The 20001-nt window shown below is 54.3% G+C and overlaps 1 protein-coding gene across 1 annotated transcript; it reads left to right on the forward strand.

The window, feature by feature from the left end:
* Positions 1 to 1609: 1609 nt before the first annotated feature.
* On the forward strand, positions 1610 to 18840 carry TRAM2 (translocation associated membrane protein 2). Its single transcript, XM_027907047.1, has 11 exons — positions 1610 to 1806; positions 9987 to 10050; positions 12183 to 12292; positions 12518 to 12634; positions 14202 to 14260; positions 14809 to 14893; positions 15010 to 15080; positions 15725 to 15829; positions 15946 to 16104; positions 17094 to 17266; positions 17855 to 18840. The coding sequence occupies exons 1-11, from the start codon at positions 1687 to 1689 to the stop codon at positions 17926 to 17928; spliced, it is 1137 nt and encodes a 378-aa protein (XP_027762848.1). The 5' UTR covers positions 1610 to 1686; the 3' UTR covers positions 17929 to 18840.
* Positions 18841 to 20001: the final 1161 nt, after the last annotated feature.

Consider the following 20001-nt stretch of genomic DNA (forward strand, 5'->3'; position numbering starts at 1 on the left):
TAGTGTTCCTGTAAAGGAACAGGGCCCAGGCTGCAGCTTTGAGCCCGTGGCTCCAAGGCTAAACAATACCACGGAGGGGGGCAGTGGAGGGTAAACCCAGCTAATCAGGACTTGCCTAATAGGACTGAGTGCCTAATGAGGAGCCAGGGACTGTACTTCCCGGGCTGGATTTGGCTGGAGGAAAATGCTTTGTGCTCTCAACACCAGGTTTGAGACAGCTCAATTCCCTCCAACACACTGCAGGAGCGTTTTCTCCGTCCTGTGAATCCATCCTCAATGGCCACGGGGCGGATCTCTATGAGGAATCCATGGGGACCCAGATGTTGGAGGAGCTGAACAAGATCCTGCAAGCAAAAGGATCCAGTGACTACTTTGCTTGAAGGGAGGTCCTTAAAATCAAAGCCCTGTTTGTGCCTTGATTTTCCTAAGCAAAGCCACTGAAAGGCCCTGCCTGCTCCCCTTAACATCCTTGGGGCTTCCTGGGGAGGTCTGGGAGGATTTTAGGGATTGGCTTCAATAATTAGGCACGAATATTCCACTGCTCTGCCAAGGAGACTGGGCTGGATTGTCTCCATCCATGCTGCTACATCCCAGCCTCAGAGAGGGTGTGGGTTTGGGAAGGGAGTGGGGTAGGGGAGGCATCCCATGCCTAAGGCCTCTCCTTCGTTAATAGGGAGAGAGATTTGGGGTTCAGTGCTGAGGCTGTGGGGTGCAAAGCAGGTGGGTAAATGGGGGGGGGGGGTGTGGAGACACAGGGGGGTGGGTGGCTGGGCGTGTAGAGAGAGGGGAGTGTGGCTGGGGGCCCAGATATGCACAGTAGGTGGGGGCAGCTGTGGGCGGGCATCCAGATATGCACAATAGGTGGGTTCAGGTGTGAGTGGGTGTCCAGATGTGCACAGTAGGTGGGTGCAGATAGGGCTGTGTGAGGATGGGAGGTGGGTGCTGAGGCCATTGGGTGCTTCCATCCCCTGCTGGGAGCCAGGGCATGCGTGGGGCAGCCGGGGGCTGGGGCTGGGACCCGTGCCGGTGCCGGGGCTGTGACAGTGCCAGCGTCGAGTCTGGGTCCCGGTCCGGGTCCAGGCTCTCGGTCTGGTGCCGGGTGTGCGTCCGAGTCTATGCCCGTGTTCGGGTCCGGGTCAGGGGCTGTGCCGAGCCGGGGCTGGGTCCGCGTCCGGATCCGGGATTGGGGCTGAGTTCAGGGCGGGGTCCGGGTCCAGGTCCAGGTCCGTTTCTGGCTCCGGGTCCGTGCCCAGGTCCGGGTCCGGGGCGGGGTCGGTGCCGGGTCCGGGTCCGTGCCTGGGTCTGAGCCGTGCCGGGGCGGTGTCTGTGCCGTGCTCGGTGCTGTGCCGGGTCCTGAACCCTGCTGCGGGTCCGGTGCCGGGTCCGGGTCTGTGCCCGATCCGTGCCGGGGCGGGGTCGGGGCCGTGCTAGGGCGGGGTCGGTTCCGTGCCCGGTGCTGTGCCGGCTCCGTGCCGTGCCGGGGCGGGGTCCGTGCCGTGCCCGGGGCCGTGCCCGGTGCTGTGCCGGCTCCGTGCCGTGCCGGGGCGGGGTCGGGGCCGGGGCCGTGCGGGGCCGGGCGGGCGCGGGGAGGGCTCAGCGGCGGCGCCTGCGCGGGGCCGTCGCGGAGCTCCGCGAAGTTCCGCGGGGCCCGGGGAAGTTTGGGCTCGGCTCGGCTCGGCCCCGGCCATGGCCTTCCGCCGGCGGGCCAAGAGCCACCCGCTCTTCAGCCAGGAGTTCCTCATCCACAACCACGCCGACATCGGCTTCTGCCTGGTGCTCAGCGTCCTCATCGCCCTCATGTTCGAGGTGAGAGCCCCCCCGCCCCTCCATCCGCATCCCCCTTCCCCGCCGGGGCCGGCCGTGCGTGTGTCCCCACCCTGTGGACCAGGTGGCCCCCCTCGTTCTGCACGGGGTGTCCCCCCCCCCGGGGCTGTCTCGGCTCAGGGGGGTCCGCACCCCGGCCAAGAGCCCCCGTCCCGCTTGGGGAGGGGGCTCTGCGGTGCGGGACCCCTCCGTCTGGGGGGGCACAGCGCCGCCCCATTCATTCCCCATCTCTCACCCACCATTGGAGAGGTGAGTGTCCCAGAGATTCCTTTGGGGACCCAGCCTGGTGCTGAGTTTCGGAGTGGCACATCCTTCTTCCCCCGCTGCAGCCCTGCTCGGGGTCCCTGGTTTGGGAAGGGGCAGCAGAGGGGATGTCACAAAATCCCTTCTCCAAACCCACCACTGCTGCTGGGATGTCCCAAGCACTGAGAGGGGGTGCATCAACCTCACACAGAGAGAAGCCAAGCCCTGGCTGATATTCCCAACTCTTGGAAATGGGAAGAATATTTTTTTTGCCCCTTTTTTCCCCCATTTTTTTTTCCTTTAACATTAGCCCTTTTCCAGGTATTTTCTCCGCAGCCAGCGCCGTGGGACGAGCACCAGGGGCTCCTGGGCCTCGGGCAGGACACCAGCGGCTCCCTGGCCTTTCCCCATCCTGGCCATCCCACCTTGGGCCATGAGAAAGGCATCCCCGCACCTCCATGGGATACCTTCACCCGGAGCCCTCCCTCCGGGAATGCCGCTGTCCCGCCAGCGCCATGCCCGGAATGCCGCTCTCCCCCTGCTCCGGCTCCTTCCCTCCTAGCTTGCTTTTTTCCCTTCCCTATTCTCGGGGAGGAGACGGGAACGCTGGAGGCCGTGTGGCTTCTCTTGGCTCCGGGCACCCACGGCCGAGGCTGCGAGCCCGTGGTCAGCGGCACAGCCGGGCCGGACCCCCCCTCTTCCCCCGCTGAACCCTCCCCTCCAGCGCAGTGCCACGTTTCAAAGCAAATCCGGATGGGAAAGGGGTGGCCGGGGGGCCTGGCGGAGGAGGAAAGGCTCCTTCTTGCAGCAAATCGCAGGAGGAGGAAATCCATTTCCTTAATTCCCTCCCGCTGGAGCCCCCCTTGCTTTTCTCTCTCCCCCCCCGCCCTCCCCTTTTTTTTTTTTTTTCTGCGAATGCTTTGAATGAGCGAGTGGCTTCCAGCACTCAAACCCCCCTCTCGATGTGCTTGTGCATATATATATATATTTATTTAAGGGTTTCAGAACTAGCCCAGGAGGGCCAGCTGCATTCCAAAGCCACATGCAAATGCTGCAAAGTTGGGCTGCAAGTTTCATAGTGGTACTTTAAAAAGAAAAAAGTCGGTGAGGTCTCGCCTCTATCTCAGGGTTTCTCCCTGCACGTGGTTTTTTCGGGACGCTTATGGATTGCATGTCAGAAACCCTGTCCTGGAGAGGTGGTAGCTGGGCTTGGGAGTGATTTCGGTTGACATGATGCTCTGAGGATGGTTTGAAATGTGATGACCCTCCTCCCCGCCCCCGTGGAGGTGCCAGCAGGGAGGGGTTTGTGGTGTTCCTGATTTTTTTTAGTGTCTTCTAATTAAATCTCCCTCGGATGCTGAAGGCAGCAGTTTGCTGCTCTCCCTGCAGACCTCAGGGAGACAGTGCTTGCCGTGCTAGGGTGGCTTCCAGTGCTCTCTGTGCACTGCCTGGCTGCATCCCTGCCTGGCATCATCACAGAATCATAGAACCATGGAATATGCTGAGTTGGAAGGGACCCATCAGGATCCACTGTGTTCAACTCCCGGCCCTGTGCAGCATACCCCAAGAATCATACCATGTGCCTGACCATGGGGGTTTGAGACAGCTCTTGGTCCTTGTGGGTATTTTATTTTATTTTAATTTTTATTAAAATAAATGCTTTCTTTTCCCCTGGAGGAGGAGGAATCAGGCTCTGCTCTTCCCCAGCCCTCCAAACCATCCATGCCCATTTGTGCCACCCCTCTGCGGTGAGTTTTGGTGGCAGCTTGGATATTTCTGCCTTTTCACACCTTTTCATTTTCCTCCTTTGCCATGGTGAAGAGGACACGTCACTGTCCCTTCTCCTCCTTTCATCCTTCCTTCCCACCCCACAGCCGGGCTTCCACCTTCCCGATGCTGGTGGCCACAGCCAGGCCCAGGGCTCGGCGGAAGCGGCCTAATCCTGCTCACAATAGGCTGTTTCCTGCAGGGGAGGTTTCTTTGGGAAGACACAAATAAGATTTTTAACCTTTTCCCAGGCATCCCCCGGGAGCTGAGCGCTTCCTTGCTCCAGCACCCTGCTCAGGGTGGTGCTGGAGGGCTGATGGGTGTCTCCCCTTCTCCAAGTGAGGTGCACTCTGAAGTGTCCTTTTAGGTGCCCAACCTTTCCCCCCCAAACAGATTCACCACCCTGGGAATTCCTCCATAGCAGGGAGTGGGTACATGATGGGATCTGGGGCACAGAGTTTGGCATGAGGCTGCTCACTGGTGTTACAGGTGTGTTGGGTTTGATTATTCCAGTGTTTTAGATGATCACAGCATTGCTCTGAAAGGGAAATCCCGGGCTTGGAGGGGGTTTCCCTGGAAAGAGCTGTCCAGAGTTTGGCACTCTGCAGTGTTTTTCGTTCCCAGCCTGCCTTAAGCCTTCAGGGTGTGAAACACACCTGGTGCGTGTCTGTGTGGTGCCAGGGAGGGATTTTGCCACGTGTGTGTGTGGGTGCTGGAGCACAGAAAGAAAAACCTCCTCTTTTTTTTTTTTTTTCGGTGAAAAACTATTTCAAGTGATAGAAACGCGAAACAGGTGCTTCCCCATACTCCTGCAGAAATCACTTTGCATGTATTTTTCCACCCTGCTTTGCAGAAAAATGAAGCCAAGGCCAGGCTGGGTTTAATCTGCAGCTGGCTGGTGACCTGTGCCCTGTCTGGGGTGGATCAATCAGTGGGTTGAGTCTGGGGGAGACCTCACTGATTTGGGGGAAGTTTCCGTGTTAGATGGGGGCTGCTGCCGTAATCTCTAAAATGGGGAAACTAAGGCTCAGGTTTATGCATGGAGTGATGATAATAAAGTGATAACAGATTTAAAACCCATTGTTTTATAAGAGACGCCGTGGCCTTGCTGGGCTTTCCCCCGTGAGCAGAGTGTGAGTCACGGGCTCCCAAACTCCAGGTTGTGACACTGTCAAACGAAGGCGGCTGACGAATGAGCTGCTATTTCCAGGCTTCCTGCTAAATATACTTTCCCCTTCCCGGTCCCCTCCGTAGTACTCTAAAAAATTAAGGCCTTCCCGTTGTCAATGCGGGAAAACAAAACATGTTTCTGCCTCCCCTGGTCGTTGCCAGATGTGGGAGCTGAGGCCACGTGGGCGGCATTAAGGGCTGGAGAGTTGGGGAGGAGCGGGAAAAGGGGGAAAAAAAGAGCAGAATTTAGGTTTAGTTTTAAAAAGGGAATAAACAGGAGGGAGTGTGAGGCAGTGAAAATCGTGCTGTGCTGGGGGATGAGCGTGCCTGTGGGAGCAGAGGGGCTGTGCCGCCCTCAGAAAGGGTTTTTTGTCAAAGCCAGATGTTTACTTTTAAAGGCTTTGGTCCAAAGTTTGGGCTTTAGTTTACATATAGGGCCTGTGTCAATCCATACCGTGGGTCAGCAAGTTTGTCTTTTAATAAACACTCTGGCTGGCTGGGGGAAAAATACCCCCACATTGTGAGAGGAGACTTCGGATAGCGTTTTATCTGTAATTAGTCTGAGCTGTTTTTCAAGCCCTGGAAATATTTTCCCAGCTCTGACTGCAGAAACTCCCCCAGCCTCCCCTGCCAGAGGTTTGGAGTTGCTTCCTTCCTGCAAAGTGGTTTTAACTCAAGCAGGACCATGGGGCAGGCAGAGTGCCTGGGGGCTCGTGGCTGGGGTAGAGACAGCGACTGCAAATCCCACTGGGATGAGGCTTTTGAGAAGGGAAACGGGTTTTATAGAATCCCAGAATGATTTAGGTTGGAAGAGACCGTAAAGATCATCCTGTTCCACCCCCTTCCATGGGCAGGAACACCTTCCACTCTCTCAGGTTGCTCCAAGCCCTGTCCAACCCAATCTTGAACACTCCATCTTGAACACTCCACCCAGGGATGGAGTGTGCACAACTTCTCTGGGCAAGCTGTTCCCAGAGTTCATGGAGTGCCTGGTACCCCTCTGTGAAGGATGCTCAAAAATTATCCCTCGTTCCTGAACATACTGGTGTTTAGTTGCAGCAGGTAGATTTTGGGAGAGGTGCTGAACTGCCTGGATGTATGTGCTTAAATCCCTTTATTAAAAGCCACTTGCTTATCTGCACAAGTGTAATTGGGATTTGGGTTTGGACTCTTGGAGCATTTTGTGGCAGGGAAAAAAACGGCATTTTTACAATTGCTGGATGGGGGCTTGGAGCAACCTGGTCTAGTGGAAGGTGTCCCTGCCAATGGTAGAGGGTTGGAACAAGATGATCTTTGAAGTCCCTTCCAAACCAAGCATAGTAAATAAAGATGCATAGTGTGGTAGTGCTGGGATTGTTTGGCTTTATCCATTGCTCTGCCATCAAGGGCTGTGAGGTGGATGTGCTGATTTGACTTTTAGCCATGAGAAACAGCCTCATCCCAAGAAACTCTGGCCTTGGTGGACACTGGTTCCCAAATTTACCTGGTTCAGACACATAGAGTCATAGAACTATTAAGGTAGAAAAGGACCTCTGAGATCATCTTGTCCAACCCAGCTCTGGTTGAACTCAGTGATCTTAGAGGGCTTTTCCAACCTAAATTATTCTATGATTCTATGAATTCCACCCCTGCCAGCAGCAGTTTAGTGGCAGCTCTGGCCCTTCTCCCTGCCCTGCAGGGCAGGAGCGTGCCTGGCACTTCCTTTCCCATACCAGCATCTTGTTTCAGAACAAACAGGCAGCGAACGTCTTGTGCCTCTGAATAATCCTCACGTTGCTCTTCCCGTTCCAAACTTCTGCTTTCTCTGGCTGCCTGTGAAGTGCTCAATGCAATCTCTTAAAGCTTTGCCATCCCTGGTGCTTGTTGCTCCTTCCTAAGCCAAGGAAACCTGGTTTCTGCCTTGCAGGGGAGCTGGAGGTGGGGTTCAGGCATTCTCTGTTTTCCAGGAGGCTTAAGCTGTTCCGTAGTGTGTCTGGCACTATACGCTGCTCAGGGCTGTGTGGGTACACCATGGGTGCTCCAAGTTGATATTGTGGGTGGAATACTGAGGGGGTTATGTGGGATTTTGGAGCTTGATGTTCACTTGCTGGAGCTCAGCCGTGACCTCCGTCACGTCCCCCGTCCGTCTGTGCCCGGTGGCAAGGGGCATGTGGTGAGAAGCATCAAGAAGATGCAGGTCCCCTCGTGGATGTGCAAGGTGTCCTTCACCTTCCAGATGGAGAAATGTACCAGTGTCCTGCTCATGTATTTCATGCTCCATCTGCTGCTAGAAGCAATGACTGTACTTAACTGAACCAAGACATCCTTGCAGTGGTGACTGGAAGGGGAGGCTCCCTGGCCAGGTGTGTGTTCCGTGGTCAGTGTGACTTCCCAACTGGTTGCAGGATAAAGAAATGCCTTTTGTGCCTTAGAGGAGACCTTCCCTCCGTGTAAACTCTGTATGATTGGAAGGTTGGATCCCTGGAGTTCATATTTGGCCGCTGTAGCACTTAGTGAATGGCTGCAGGAGTGACTGCAGGTTTGCCTGGGCTCCCCAGGAGCAGACAGGCAGTTTGTCCTTGGAAATTGGTCTGTCAGGAGCCTGCCTGTGTCCATTAAGTTACATTTATCTTTGGCAGTAAAATATTTTACTTAGACTTTAGAAAACAACCCACTACCCCCCTGTAATGAAAGGTGAGGGGGTGCAAAGGTGATGTCTGAAGCTGCTGGTGGTCTTCCAGCCTATAGGAAGCAAAGGCGGGTGTGCAGATGGGACACAGCATTGCCTGATGATGGAGTGGATGGATGAAACCTTCCTACCAGGTCAGAAAAGAAGATTAGGAGAGTCCTTGCAAACTGTGTTGGGGCTGAGCACCGTGCTGGCTTTGCTTCCCACCCCGGAGATACTCCAGAGTCATTTGCTTGGACTTCCAAGTCTGGCCTATGGCCCCTCCAGCAGGCTTCATCTGGAGATGATGTCTTCTTTCCAGCTGTTTATAGCTCTGGATGTCAGCCAGGTACTTGGGTGGCTGTAAATCCTTCAGTGCCTGCTGCCGTCAGCACTTCCATGACACGTCCACCCATCCGCACAGCATCGCGGCCACCGCCGGCTCCGTGTGTTTGTATCATGCCCTGAGCCAGCTTGTGACGAGGTTTGGATGTGAAGTCCAGGTCCTGGATGTGCTGTACCGCTCTGGGATGAAGCAACTTGGCTTTCCTGGCCAGCAAGGTCTGTAAGAGCCAGCAGTGTCTCCTTAAGCCAGCTCGAGGCCGGGCGATGCGCTTTTTCCATCCCCAGCCCAAACTCTGCCCGTGGTCTCCATCTCCCACAGCAGAGCCTTTTTTTGCATCTACTCCTCCACAGACAGAGCACAACATGTGGGGATTTCCTTTTTTTGTAAGTGGGAAAAAAAAAAATTAAATCCCCAAACATCCCGAAAAGACGCTGTGGAGTTTTCTGTCCCTCGCCTGTGCCAGCGGAGCGGAGCCACCGGCTGGTTGCTCAATGCTCGTGGGGGCAGAATGGGAACGCTTGGCAAAGCCCCTGTGTCCCCCCCCACGAGCTGTGGAGCAGTTTCCAGCTGGGTTTTTATAGCCTGCAGCTCTGGAACAGTGGTAGCTACGTCTGTGTGAAATGCAGCTCATCTCCATCGGTGTTGGATGGGCATGGGATTTTTTGGGGCTGGTTGTGTGTGAAGGCGGGTGCTTGCGAAGCGTTGAGGGTTGGCTGGGAGCCCTTGGAAGGGTAAAAATTTGGTGACCTGCTGCCAGTGTGTGGGGTTGGATGGGATGAAGACACATTTGGTGTCAGATGTCTGTGCACAGGGGTTTGCTGTGGCCCTGGCACGAGGGTGTGTTGGTCTCAGAGGTGCAGCTTTGGGGCATCCTGTGGAAGCACTGGGGTGGAATGCTGTGCCCCCTTCCCACAAACCCTCCTGCTTTGTTTCTGGGAGGGATCATTCCCTCGAATTAAAAGCAGCTTAGACAGGACCAGAGAGAACAGCATAAAGCCGTTTCTGGGGAGGTTTAGGCTGGATAGCAGGGAAAGGTTCTTCCCCCAGAGGGTGGTTGGGCACTGAGCAGGCTCCCCAGGGCAGTGGTCGCAGCCCCAAGGCTGGCAGAGCTCAAGGAGCATTTGGACAACACTCTCAGGGACAGGGTGGGATTCTGGGGTGTCCTGTGCAAGGCCAGGAGTTGGACCTCAGTGATCCTTGTGGGTCCCTTCCAACTCAGGTTATTCCATGATTCTATTCTATGATTCAATAAATGAGGAGTGAGCAGCACAGCCCTGGTTTGCAAGGGCCCTGATGTGTCATCCCTGGCTTTTTAATTCCATTTTTGTACATGCATCTGGAATCTCGTGGGAAACTAGTGTGAGGTTCAGCTTGTCTGTCAAAGCTGCTTTTCCCCTGCCCTGTTGGACCTTCATGGGTGCCTGCGTGGACTCTGAAGAGGTCCAGCCTCACCAAGTGGAGGAGTCTCCACAGATATGTGGAGCTAAATCCATGTGAAGCCAGCCCATGGGGCTTTGAGGCCTCTGAGCTTGCTTGTGTGTGGGTGCTGCCATCCCTACCCAGGCTGGATTCCCAGTGTGGCTGCCCAAGTGGATGGCAATGAGGGATAGTTTTAATTAATGCAAATAGCCACTTGGGTCAGTTCCCAGTGTCCCTTGAGCAGCAGGTCACAGGTAAGGATGGTCCATGCTCCTGGAGGGATGCTCATCCTGTCAGGTTGGCTCATGGATTTTCCATCTGTGTGCTTTTCCAGGTTTCTCCCTCCTTTATACCTTTCTTTCTCCTTCCCAAATCCCAGATCTCTGTTGGCAAACCACTTCACTGGTAATCTCCTTGCTGAAAGGTGTTTCTGTGAGTGAAGCAGGTGCCTGCACATCTCCCTGGACAATTTACCTTTCCCTTTGTGGTAGGAAAAGAGAGTAAATGATGGCAGAGGAATGGAATCAACAACTGATTTGCTTTTTTCCCCCCTCTGTGTGTCTTTGACAGGTCACAGCCAAGACTGCCTTCCTGTTCATATTACCTCAGTACAACGTTAGTGTGCCTACAGCAGGTAAGAGGTGCCTCTTCTCCAGACAGCCCAAGGCCCAAGCCCAAATCCTCTTTGCCAGCTGGCCCAGGCTCACCCCATACTGATCACACTGCCCAGGCTCTTGTCTGGTGGTAAAGGAGATGTTAAAAATAAGATATTTTGGGAAGAAGCAAAGTTTGAGCAGCTCAGAGCGCTCTGATCATGTCTGCCAGCCTTCATGTTGCCAGGGTTGGGAAGAAATGCTTTCCAGGGGGGGTTGGGGCTTCCTCTGTGTTTCTGCCATGGCCAGGCTGTTCTGTGCTCCCTGCAGGGTGAGGATTCTGCTCCAAGCCTGGTCAGGCAGGATCAAACTGCCTGATTGCATGCCTGGAGTAGCTCCATGTCCTGCTGAGGAGCGGGAGGGATTTACCTCTTTGCTAAGCAGCAAGGGCTACCCAATAGTTCCTGCCTTGCTGATTTTTGGAGGGGTGGAACAAGGTGAACGCATGGAGATGCACGTGGTGCACGGCACAAGGCAGGTTATGGGCCTGGTTCACGTGGAGTAATTTGAGGAGGCTCTGAGGTGGTGCAGTTCTGAACCAAACAGGCCAGAGAACGTGCCCCAGCTGCCAGCCAGGAGGCAGCTGGAGGCTCAGCCCCTGTTCATATTTTGGCTGCTGGCTGCTACTTTCCTGGCCCAGAGCCCCTCTGGATCTGGCAGCGACCTGGGCACTGGCGTGGAGACAGCAGGAGGTGGTTTGGGTAAAGCCTGAGCTCAGGATGAGCCAAACGCCCGGGGCACAGAGCCTGGCTTGGTGGCAGAAATCTGCAGTTAATTGGAAGTGTTTGAGTAATCATCCAAAGAAAGAGCAGGGTGTTGGGATTAGTGGGACTACAGCAAGGCAGACATGCGGAAGATAAAAGCCCTGCCCTTAAAATCTTTGAACGTTAAGGCTGAAGAAGTCATCCAGCTCCCAGATTAAGTTGGTCCGTGCTCCCCTATGGCACAGTCCAGACAACTTCCTGCTGGTTTTTAAGAGATTCATTCTTTCCTGATGCCAGAAAACTCAGGGAGAGCACAGAAACACCTCACCAGAGCCAGGTAATGGGGTATCAGTATAGAGTATGAGGTGGCTGAGGCCTTGGGGAGAGAGACCTTGCTGCAGCAGCTTGTTTGGAGGAAGGGCTATTGCTCATCTGAATTTTTCCAAGGCTGTTTCACATCCCTCACAGCTCCTGCTAGAGCAGCTTCTGAGAGAGGAGAGACGAGGCAGAGCAGTTGCACATGTGCATGATATTTTCTTGGGACTTACAGTTCAGTCTTTTACCTTGCTCTAGTATACAAACACCATTTTTAGCTCTGAGCTTGCACAGCACCCAGCCCAGGCTTCTAAGGACGGGGTGTTTTCGTATCCTTTGCCAGATGTTTTCATAAATCCTGTTCAAATCTTAAAAATCTGGACTGAAGGTAAACAGGTCTGGCGACAAGATGCTTTCTGCAGTGTGCCACAAGGACAGCAGCTTTCCTAAATCTGTTTCTTCCCCATAAGCTGCAAATAGTCACCTAAATGCAGCTGTCTGGGGTATTTTGGGTGCTGTTGGGTCTCCTGTTGCTCCAGAAGAGCATGGCCTCCCGTGGGTCCTATTTCTCATCCTCCAGCCCCGTGCTGCTGCCTCAGAACTCTTAATAGCACAAGGCATCTGCTTTCCAGCAGCTGAATCCAGCTCCAGCAGCTTTCAGGGATGAGTGGGAGAGACTGGGTGCTGGATCATAACCGAGGGGGTGGAAATGCCACCCTGAGTCCTGGTGTTCCCAGTGGGGGCATCCCTGATCCCATCACCTGCTTCAGCCTTCCATATCTTCATCCCTGCAGGCTGATAAATTCCTGCCTCCATACCCAGGCTGTCCCCAGCCCCTCATCTCTGTCAGGGCACGTTTGAAGTGTCCTGAGTGTCCCCTCGCTTGAGATGTGTAACTGTTGGAGGAGAAACCACCCACCTCTGCCATGAACTAACCCTGGATGGAGCCCTTTTTTTCCAGCCACTGGCACAGTAATGACCTCTCTCCGGTGTCCCCACATTGGGAATAACTCCCCTGCCCCACTAACCCCTTAACCCTCACCTGCAAATCATTTGGGTCACGGGGATTTGACCTACTGTTTGGTGTTTTGCAGATGGGGAGCTGGTCCAGTATCACTATGGGCTGAAGGATCTGGTCACCATCCTCTTCTACATCTTCATCGCCATCATCCTGCACGCGGTGGTGCAGGAATACGCCCTGGACGTGAGTGCCATTCCATGTCTCGAGCCACCAAAATACCTCAAATCCCACGGCCCTGCTGCAGTTGAATGCTGTTCTGGGGGTTAAGGTGGTGATTATGAGTGGGCCTTCACCTCTGGAGGTTGCTTGGGATGAGGAGGAGGAGGAGGAGGAGGAGGAGAGAGGGTTGATGACCCGGTGGCTCATGTTTCCTTGTTTTTTTTCTTCTCTTCCTCTGCTCCTTCCCAGAAAATCAACAGGCGTCTGCATCTCTCCAAGGTCAAACACAGCAAGTTCAATGAGTCAGGGCAGCTGGTTGCCTTCCACCTCACCTCTGTGATCTGGTGCTTGTACGTCGTGGTGACGGTAAGGCAGGGGGCTGACTGGGGTTTGGGTTCCCAAGGGGGCATTTGGGGTTTCTGGAGCACAAAATCCCACTGGCAGCAGAGTCACCAGCCAAAACAGACACATTTCAGCAAGTTTGGTTTTCAGGTGTGGTGGATCTCTCCAGCCACTGAGCGAGGGCAGTTTTGGGAGATCCTTCTCCTTCACTGTGCAAGACATGAGCTAATGGGATGTGAGATCTTTTTGGAGCTGGTCCTCAGAAATCCTGCCTGGTCTCATCATCTCCATCTGCTGCTCCGGATCATCTTTCTCAGATTCTTATTTTCCTCTTTGTTTACATTCAGTGTTTTGGATGCCTTTTGCAGGGTCTTGGAGCTAATGGGCAGATTTTTGGGACCCCTCTTTGTGGTCCCTTTCTTGGCAAACTGGCAGTGAGGGCATCACGGAGAACAGGAAAGCCACGCTGTTCCTTGGGTGCATTAGGAATGTGTCAACCTAGAACTACTGGGAGAAGAAATCAGAGGGAAAACATTGTCTTTTTGGGGAGGAAGGAGGAGGGAAGAATGGTTGCTGTGGGAGAGATCTGGCTATTTTGGCAGTGTGAAGTGATGATGCTTTGCTGCCTGCAGCTGTTGGGGTCCAGCTGGGGATGGATCCTCGGGGACAGGTCCCTTCCCCACTGCTTGGGGGGTCCTGCCAGCTCCCTTTAGAGTACCCCTTTCAAGGCCAGCATTTCAGAGGTCTGCTGGTACTGCCTCTGCCCTGTTGGGCTCTTGAGGAGGGAAACACTTGGTAACACAACTGTTGCTGCTGGATTTGGACTCCCCTTGCACTGTGCCAGTCCCATCCCTCACCAGCGGCAGGGCTGGAGCCTCCTCGCTGCCGTTATGTGCTCCCCAAACACCCCATGTGCTCAAAGCAGGTCGCCCTTCACAGCACTTGCTCTTCCCCTGGCCTCCCCCAGCTGAAAAAAGGGCTTAGGGCAGACAGGGTGTGAGTGATGGTGACTTGACAGGACAAATTTCCCATGCCAACACCTTCTTCCAAAGCCCAGAGCAGCATCCCCACGGGCAGGAGCAAGAGGAGAGCCACATCCTGTAATCTGCTCTGCAAGTATAAGTTAAGAGGTGGGAAATTAAACTCTGCAGTGCTTAAGAGATTGGTTCTGCTGGTGTTTTCTGTTCCACTTTCTCATCAGTAGTACTTCTGCTTGCTTAAGTGATACTTGGTTGGACAGGCCAGTGAGGGAGAAGCCCCACAGACCGTGCACACAGTTACAGGCATCTCACCCCTACGCCCCCAGAGCATCCCAAACCCCAGAACATCCTGTCCTGAACCTGGGAACACCTGTGCAACTGAGCAAGGAGCCTTCAGCCCCCAAACACAGGGCCTGGAGAGATTTTATAGGGGTGCTAGAGACCCGCAAATGTGGCTGAGCTTTGGCGAGCTCAGCCCTGGCTCTCTCAGGGGACACGTTTGTTTCTGCAGGCTGGGTGTCGTCCCCAGGTCCTTGTTTCACTGTAACATCAGCCCACCTCTTCATAACCTGTTTCTTTTGCTGAAGCCTTGTCTCTCTTCTCTTTTTCAGGAAGGATACATATCAAACCCTCGGACTCTGTGGGAAAACTACCCGCATGTTTATCTTCCGTAAGCACTTGCGAGGGCATTTCGTTCCGAGGCTGACCACTTACTTCCCCTCTAGGGTTTTCCCTGTGGCTAGGAGAAGGGTGCTGACAGCACAGCACCCTTTGCATGCACACAGCTGCAAGGATGCTGCTGTGAGGTCACGAGGAATGGTGGATTTGTGAGCCTGGGGAGGGTGTTCCGGAGGGTTTCCCCTGTGAGGACGTTCCTGTGGGCCTGGTTACTCATCCTGGCTGTTTCTTGCATTACCTTGGGAAAGTCTCTTTGCTGTTCTTTTTCACAATAGGAATGAAGTGGGGGATAACCCTCCCTTTTTGGGTTTTTGCAAATTTGAGTATTGCTGAGGGCATGGAGACCACAGCACGAGCATCTGGATAAACTTAAGGTGTGGCTGTCTCAGCTCAACAAATAGTTTCAGCCCAGAAATGATGCCTTCTAAATCCTGTGGCTTCAAAGCAGTGGAGGGATTGCCCAGTGCTGCCCTGCCACCCAGGTCCTTGGGGTACTGCCATGCCCTGGGCTGGCTCTCATGGATCATCCCTGCATTTCAGGTTCCAGGTGAAGTTTTTCTACCTGTGCCAGCTGGCGTACTGGCTGCATGCCCTGCCGGAGCTCTACTTCCAAAAAGTTCGCAAGGTGAGAGCCAGGTGGGCAACCTGGGGGGTCCCACCCGCTGGATTTTGGGAGAGGGAGCTTTGGGAGAGGGCAGGTGAAGAGGGTTGAGAGGTTGACGTGGCTCTCTGCCCTGCCAGGAGGAGATCCCCCGCCAGCTGCGCTGCATCGCGCTCTACCTGGTGCACATCACCGGCGCCTACCTGCTCAAGTGAGTCACCTCCCTCAGCACCACATCCCTCAGCAGGGATGGATCTGAGCAGCTCCTTTTGCAGTGGGAGTCTCCTGGGAATCCTCAGTGGGGTGGGAGGCTTAAAGGGAATAAAGGGGATTGTTTCAGTGGACTGCTACTTTTTATGCAGGAAGGTGGTGATAGGATAAGGGGGAATGTATTTAAACTAAAAGAGGGGAGATTTAGGTTAGATATTAGGAAGAAATTTTTGTCTCTGAGAGTGGTGAGGCCCTGGCACAGCTGTGGCTGCCCCATCCCTGGAAGTGTTCAAGGCCGTGTTGGACGGGGCTTGGAGCAACCTGGTCTAGTGGAAGGTGTCGCTGCCCGTGGCAGGGGTTTGGGACTGGATGATCTTTAAGGTGCCTTCCAACCCAAACCATTCTATGATAAAAAACAGAGCAGCCTTGCCAGCAGTTAGGGCTTTGTGTTGGATTCCTACTGGCTTGGGCTGTGTTGATGGTTTGGGGACAGGGATTTCCCCCACTGCAGTTTTACCCCCACTGCTGCAGAAATGCCTGGCTTTAGGCTGGTGCTGCAGCTCAGGGATGGCAGAGGAGAAACTGTAGCTGGATTGAAGGATGAGGGTTGACCAATGATGCTTTTTTCTTTCCCTTCCCTCCTAGTTTAACCCGCTTGGGGCTGATCCTCTTGCTGTTGCAGTACTTGGCTGAGTTATTCTTCCACATGGCCCGGCTGGTCTACTTCACGGATGAGAACAACGAGAAGCTGTAAGCAGGGGAGCTTTCCAGGGCTTCCACATCCTCCAGAGCCTGGGAGAACCATGTGGCTTGATCTCAGTGCTGGGAGCTGCTCCTGCCCACACCTCTGCTTGTCCTTCCCACAGGTTTAATGTCTGGGCTGTCGTGTTCGTGGTCACCAGGCTCTTCACCCTCACCTTGTACATCCTGGTCATCGGCTTCGGGCTGCCACGGGTGGAGAGCCAGGCCCTGGACCCTGAGAGAGGGAATTTGTTCAGCTTCCTCTTCAACAATATCCTTTTCAGGTAGGAATGTCTGCTGTGTCTTCCTTGGCTGTGTTATCTCAAGGTGGGTTTTGCTGAGTTTGGAAGTCACAGAATCACAGAATGGTTTGGGTTGGAGAGGACCTCAAAGCTCATCTCTTTCCAACCCTCTGCTATGGGCAGGGACACCTTCCACTTGACCAGGCTGCTCAGAGCTCCATCCAAATGCCGGTGGCGATCCTGAATCTTGGTTCCATTTAGGGAAGGTCCTAGTGAGCTGAAGGGATGTGAAGGAAGCAAGGAGGGTTTTAAAGGCTGCAGAGCCACAACAGAGGGGAAAACCCAGCAAATAAGTTGTTCACTGAGTGAAGTTATAAAACATGAGTCTGTCTTAGAGAAAGGCTTATAGGCTTTCCCTGCTGCACCTTTAAGTGCATTAATACAGATATGGTTAAGGAAAAGGCATTTCCCCTTCTGCTTGGACGTGTTTTGCCCTCTGTTGATGTGGGAAGCAGAATATGGGATGGGGTCCTCATGCCTTGCAGTCTGTCTGTCAAGACTGGGAGCCTTTCTCAGCCACGCAGCATCTGTGCGTTCAGTTCAGAATTTGCTAGGCCTGGTCATTCCCAAGCTTTTTGAAGCCATGGACTGCTGGCACACATGAGGATTTGGGGGACTTTCTTAGCTCCCTTCTACCCACATCCATCTTTTAGATGCACGGAGAAGTTGGGAACGTCATACCTTGAGCGTGCAGAGCGTGGTTTGGGCAGTGCTAGTTGAGATGATCCCACTGATCCATTCTCGCCCTGAAGTTTTAACAACCAGCAGTGCCCTGAGAGCTTTATGGTGTGGAGGGAAAGGGAAGTGGCTGCTCTTTGCTCAGGGGATGGCAGGGAGGAGAGATGGTGGTGGTTGTAGGGATGGCACCTGCCACCCGGGGGGGAGACACTGGCCCTGGTGCAGGTGGAAGGCTGGGTCGGGGGTGGCCTCGCTGCTCTGTTCTCAGCCTGCCTCTTCTCCGCCCCTGCCAGAATGAGTGTGCTGCTGTTGGTGTGCCTCTTCCAGGCCTCGGTGATGTGGCGCTTCATCCACTTCCAGCTGCGGCGCTGGAGGGAGTACTGGAACGAGCAGAGCAGTCGGAAGCGAGTCGCCGCCGCCACCACCGGCACCAAGCAGCAAACCAAGCTGCTCAAGAGGGATTCGGGTGAGCGCTGGGATGGGTGGCACTGTGGGAGGTGTCAGTCCTGTGGTTTGGCACCCCCTCAGGGGCTCCCCAGCAGCCTCCTGGAGTAGCAGGGGCTTTCCCCCTGTCTTAACCCTGAGAGGGTTAAGGGTTTGCCTTGTGCGAGGGACAGAGTTTTCTCTTTCCGTAGAATCACAGAATTAATTAGGTTGGAAAAGACCTCTGAGGTCATCGAGTCCAACCCATGGATGAACACCATGTCAGTTAGACCATGGCACTAAGTGCCACGTCCAGGTGTTTCTTGAACACCTCTGGGGATGAGGACTCCTCTACCTCCCTGGCAAGCCCATTCCAATGCTTAACCACCCTTCCTGTGAAGAAATGTCCAACCTGAACCTCCCTTGGCACAGCTTGAGTCTGTGTCTTCTTGTCCTGTCACTTGTTCCCTGGGAGTAAGCCTGAACCCCACCTGGCTCCACCCTCCTGTCAGGGAGTTGTAGAAGGGAATAAGGTCACCCCCAAGTCTCCTTTTCTCCAGGTTAAACAACCCCAGCTCCCTCCTCATAGGACTTACCCTCTAGACCATTCACCACCTTCATTACCCTTCAGGTTACCATGAAAATGGGGTAGTGAAAGCAGAGAATGGCACCTCACCTCGAACCAAGAAGCTGAAGTCGCCGTAGAAGCCAAGGGTTGTCTCCTGGGGAGGAGGGCGAGATACCAGGACTAAGCAGCCCCTCCTCCTGGTCCTCACGGGTGGCGTCTTGAGTGGCTCGGAAACCAGTCATCTTCCCAAGGTGTCTCTCGCTCTCCTCCCTTCCTCTCTTGCTCTCTTGAACCATTTGCAATAAAACCAAAAAGGTCCCCTTCCCCTACTCCTTTCCCCTCGTAGGAACCTTTTCCTGCCCTCCTGGTTTTGCTTTCCTCCATTTGATCGTAAATCAGCGTGCAATTTTGTTGTTTTGTTGTTTTTTTTTTTTCTTTTCTATTTTAGTGTTTTGTTATTTTGGTTAATGGTTACAAATGTGTCGTAGACGGTTCCAGACAATCCTTTTTTCTCCTACAGCATGTTCCTCCCCTCTCTCTTCATGGTGCTTCCCTGAGTCCCTGGGACAGGGCCACGACAGCTTGAAGGCACCAAATGTGTGTTATGGGAACAGGTTCCTGGGGGAGTGTGCTGGGGCTGTGAGATCCTGAGGCCCAGGGGTGCTCTCAGGTGAGATGGGGTCAGTGCTCGGCAGGGTGGTGATGCTGCAAAGAGAGACCAGGGTCTGAGGGAGGAACCTCAGCCCTGTCTTGTCTCATGGTGGACCCCTGGTTACCTGGGGCTTTTCTGAGCTAATTTTTGAGCTAATTTTGGAGAGCTGGGCAGCAGAGAGAAGAGAGAACTTCCTTCTTCATTTGGAAGGCCCACCTTCCAGCCTCTGCTCACCCCAGCTCTTCTGGTACAGTTGGGTCTCTCGTGGCTGCCCTGTGGTTGTTCTGGACCTCCCAGCCCCAAGAGCTGAGCAGCTCTGCAGCTCACAGTGTCTTGTTGTGGGGCAGCAGCATCCTCAGGTCCAGATGAAACCCTGAGTCCTGCCCCACTCTGAGCCCAGGCCCTTTGCCAGCTTGTCTGTGCCTTGTGGACCTGGTGTTCTTGTGGGCTCGTGACCATGTCCAGATGACAAACTGGCTGCTGCAAAGGGTTTTTGCATCAATGAGACTGTGCCCCTCGTGCTGTCACCTCAGCCTTCCTCATCCCTACCGTACCAATCCAGCCATGCCATCGGTAGCCACCAGCTTGACTCTTTGTTTCCAAAGGATACAGTGCTTGTATCCACTCAAGGTGCTATCAAATCCAGGGTTTCTTCCAAAAAAAACCTAGCCCCTTCATCCCTTTCTGAGCTGTGAACGAGATGACAGGGAGGGAAGGGGAAGGAAGCCAGGGCTGCAAGGAGCAGCTTGCGTTTTAGGAAAAGCCTGACTTGTGACATGTAGCTGTTGGCAGATGGAGTTGTCTCAAATCTACCTCAGAGGCCATCTGTTGCTGCAGACCACTTTCCCCTCTTGCTCCTGCCCGCTGCCACCTCCACGTGCTGGCAGGAGATTTTGTGGAAAGCCACATCCCACCGGCTTGATCCCTTGCTGCTTAGGAGCAGCATCTGCTTGGGGTTTCATGGGTCAGTGCCATCTCACTGAGCTTCTTTGGGGTGCCACACAACCAGGCTGGGTTTGGCAGGTGAGCAGCAGTGGCACCTCTCACCCCACACTCTCCTCCAGGGCGGACCCTAAGCTGGGCTTTGCTGTTGGTGCCTCTTGTGCAGCGAAGTCGGGCGTAGCTTTAGTTCTGCTCCGCCGCCCCGGGAACAGGCGGCTTGTGTGTTCCCTTGGCTGGGTGAGGAGAGAGGGCACAGAGGTGGGGGGAGCTGGGGTGCTCTTCCATAGGCAGTCCAGGATTGATCCTTGGCGTGCCCCTTGCTCAGCTCTTCGGGCAGCTGAGCTCTGGCTCTCTCCCAGTGCAATTCCAGCTTGAGGCTGGCGCAGTTGTTCTTCTCATCAGTCGTGTTTTGAGGAATGGGTGAGAATTGATTTTCTGCCCCTCTTCGAGTTGAGTTGGGGTTTTTTCCCCTGTTTCTGTGGGTGCCTTTTGTCCCTTCCTCCCCCTCTCCTTGTTGGGGATGCATGGGAGGGAGAAAATGTTCAGGGATACGAGGACAATTGGTCAAATTCCTGTTGGTCCTCCATCCTCACGACCTATGAGTGTCCAACAAAAG

The sequence above is a fragment of the Empidonax traillii genome, unplaced genomic scaffold (assembly GCF_003031625.1).
Source record: "Empidonax traillii isolate 1590-97213 ecotype Southwest subspecies unplaced genomic scaffold, ASM303162v1 scaffold1394:size116989, whole genome shotgun sequence".
NCBI lineage: Eukaryota > Metazoa > Chordata > Aves > Passeriformes > Tyrannidae > Empidonax > Empidonax traillii.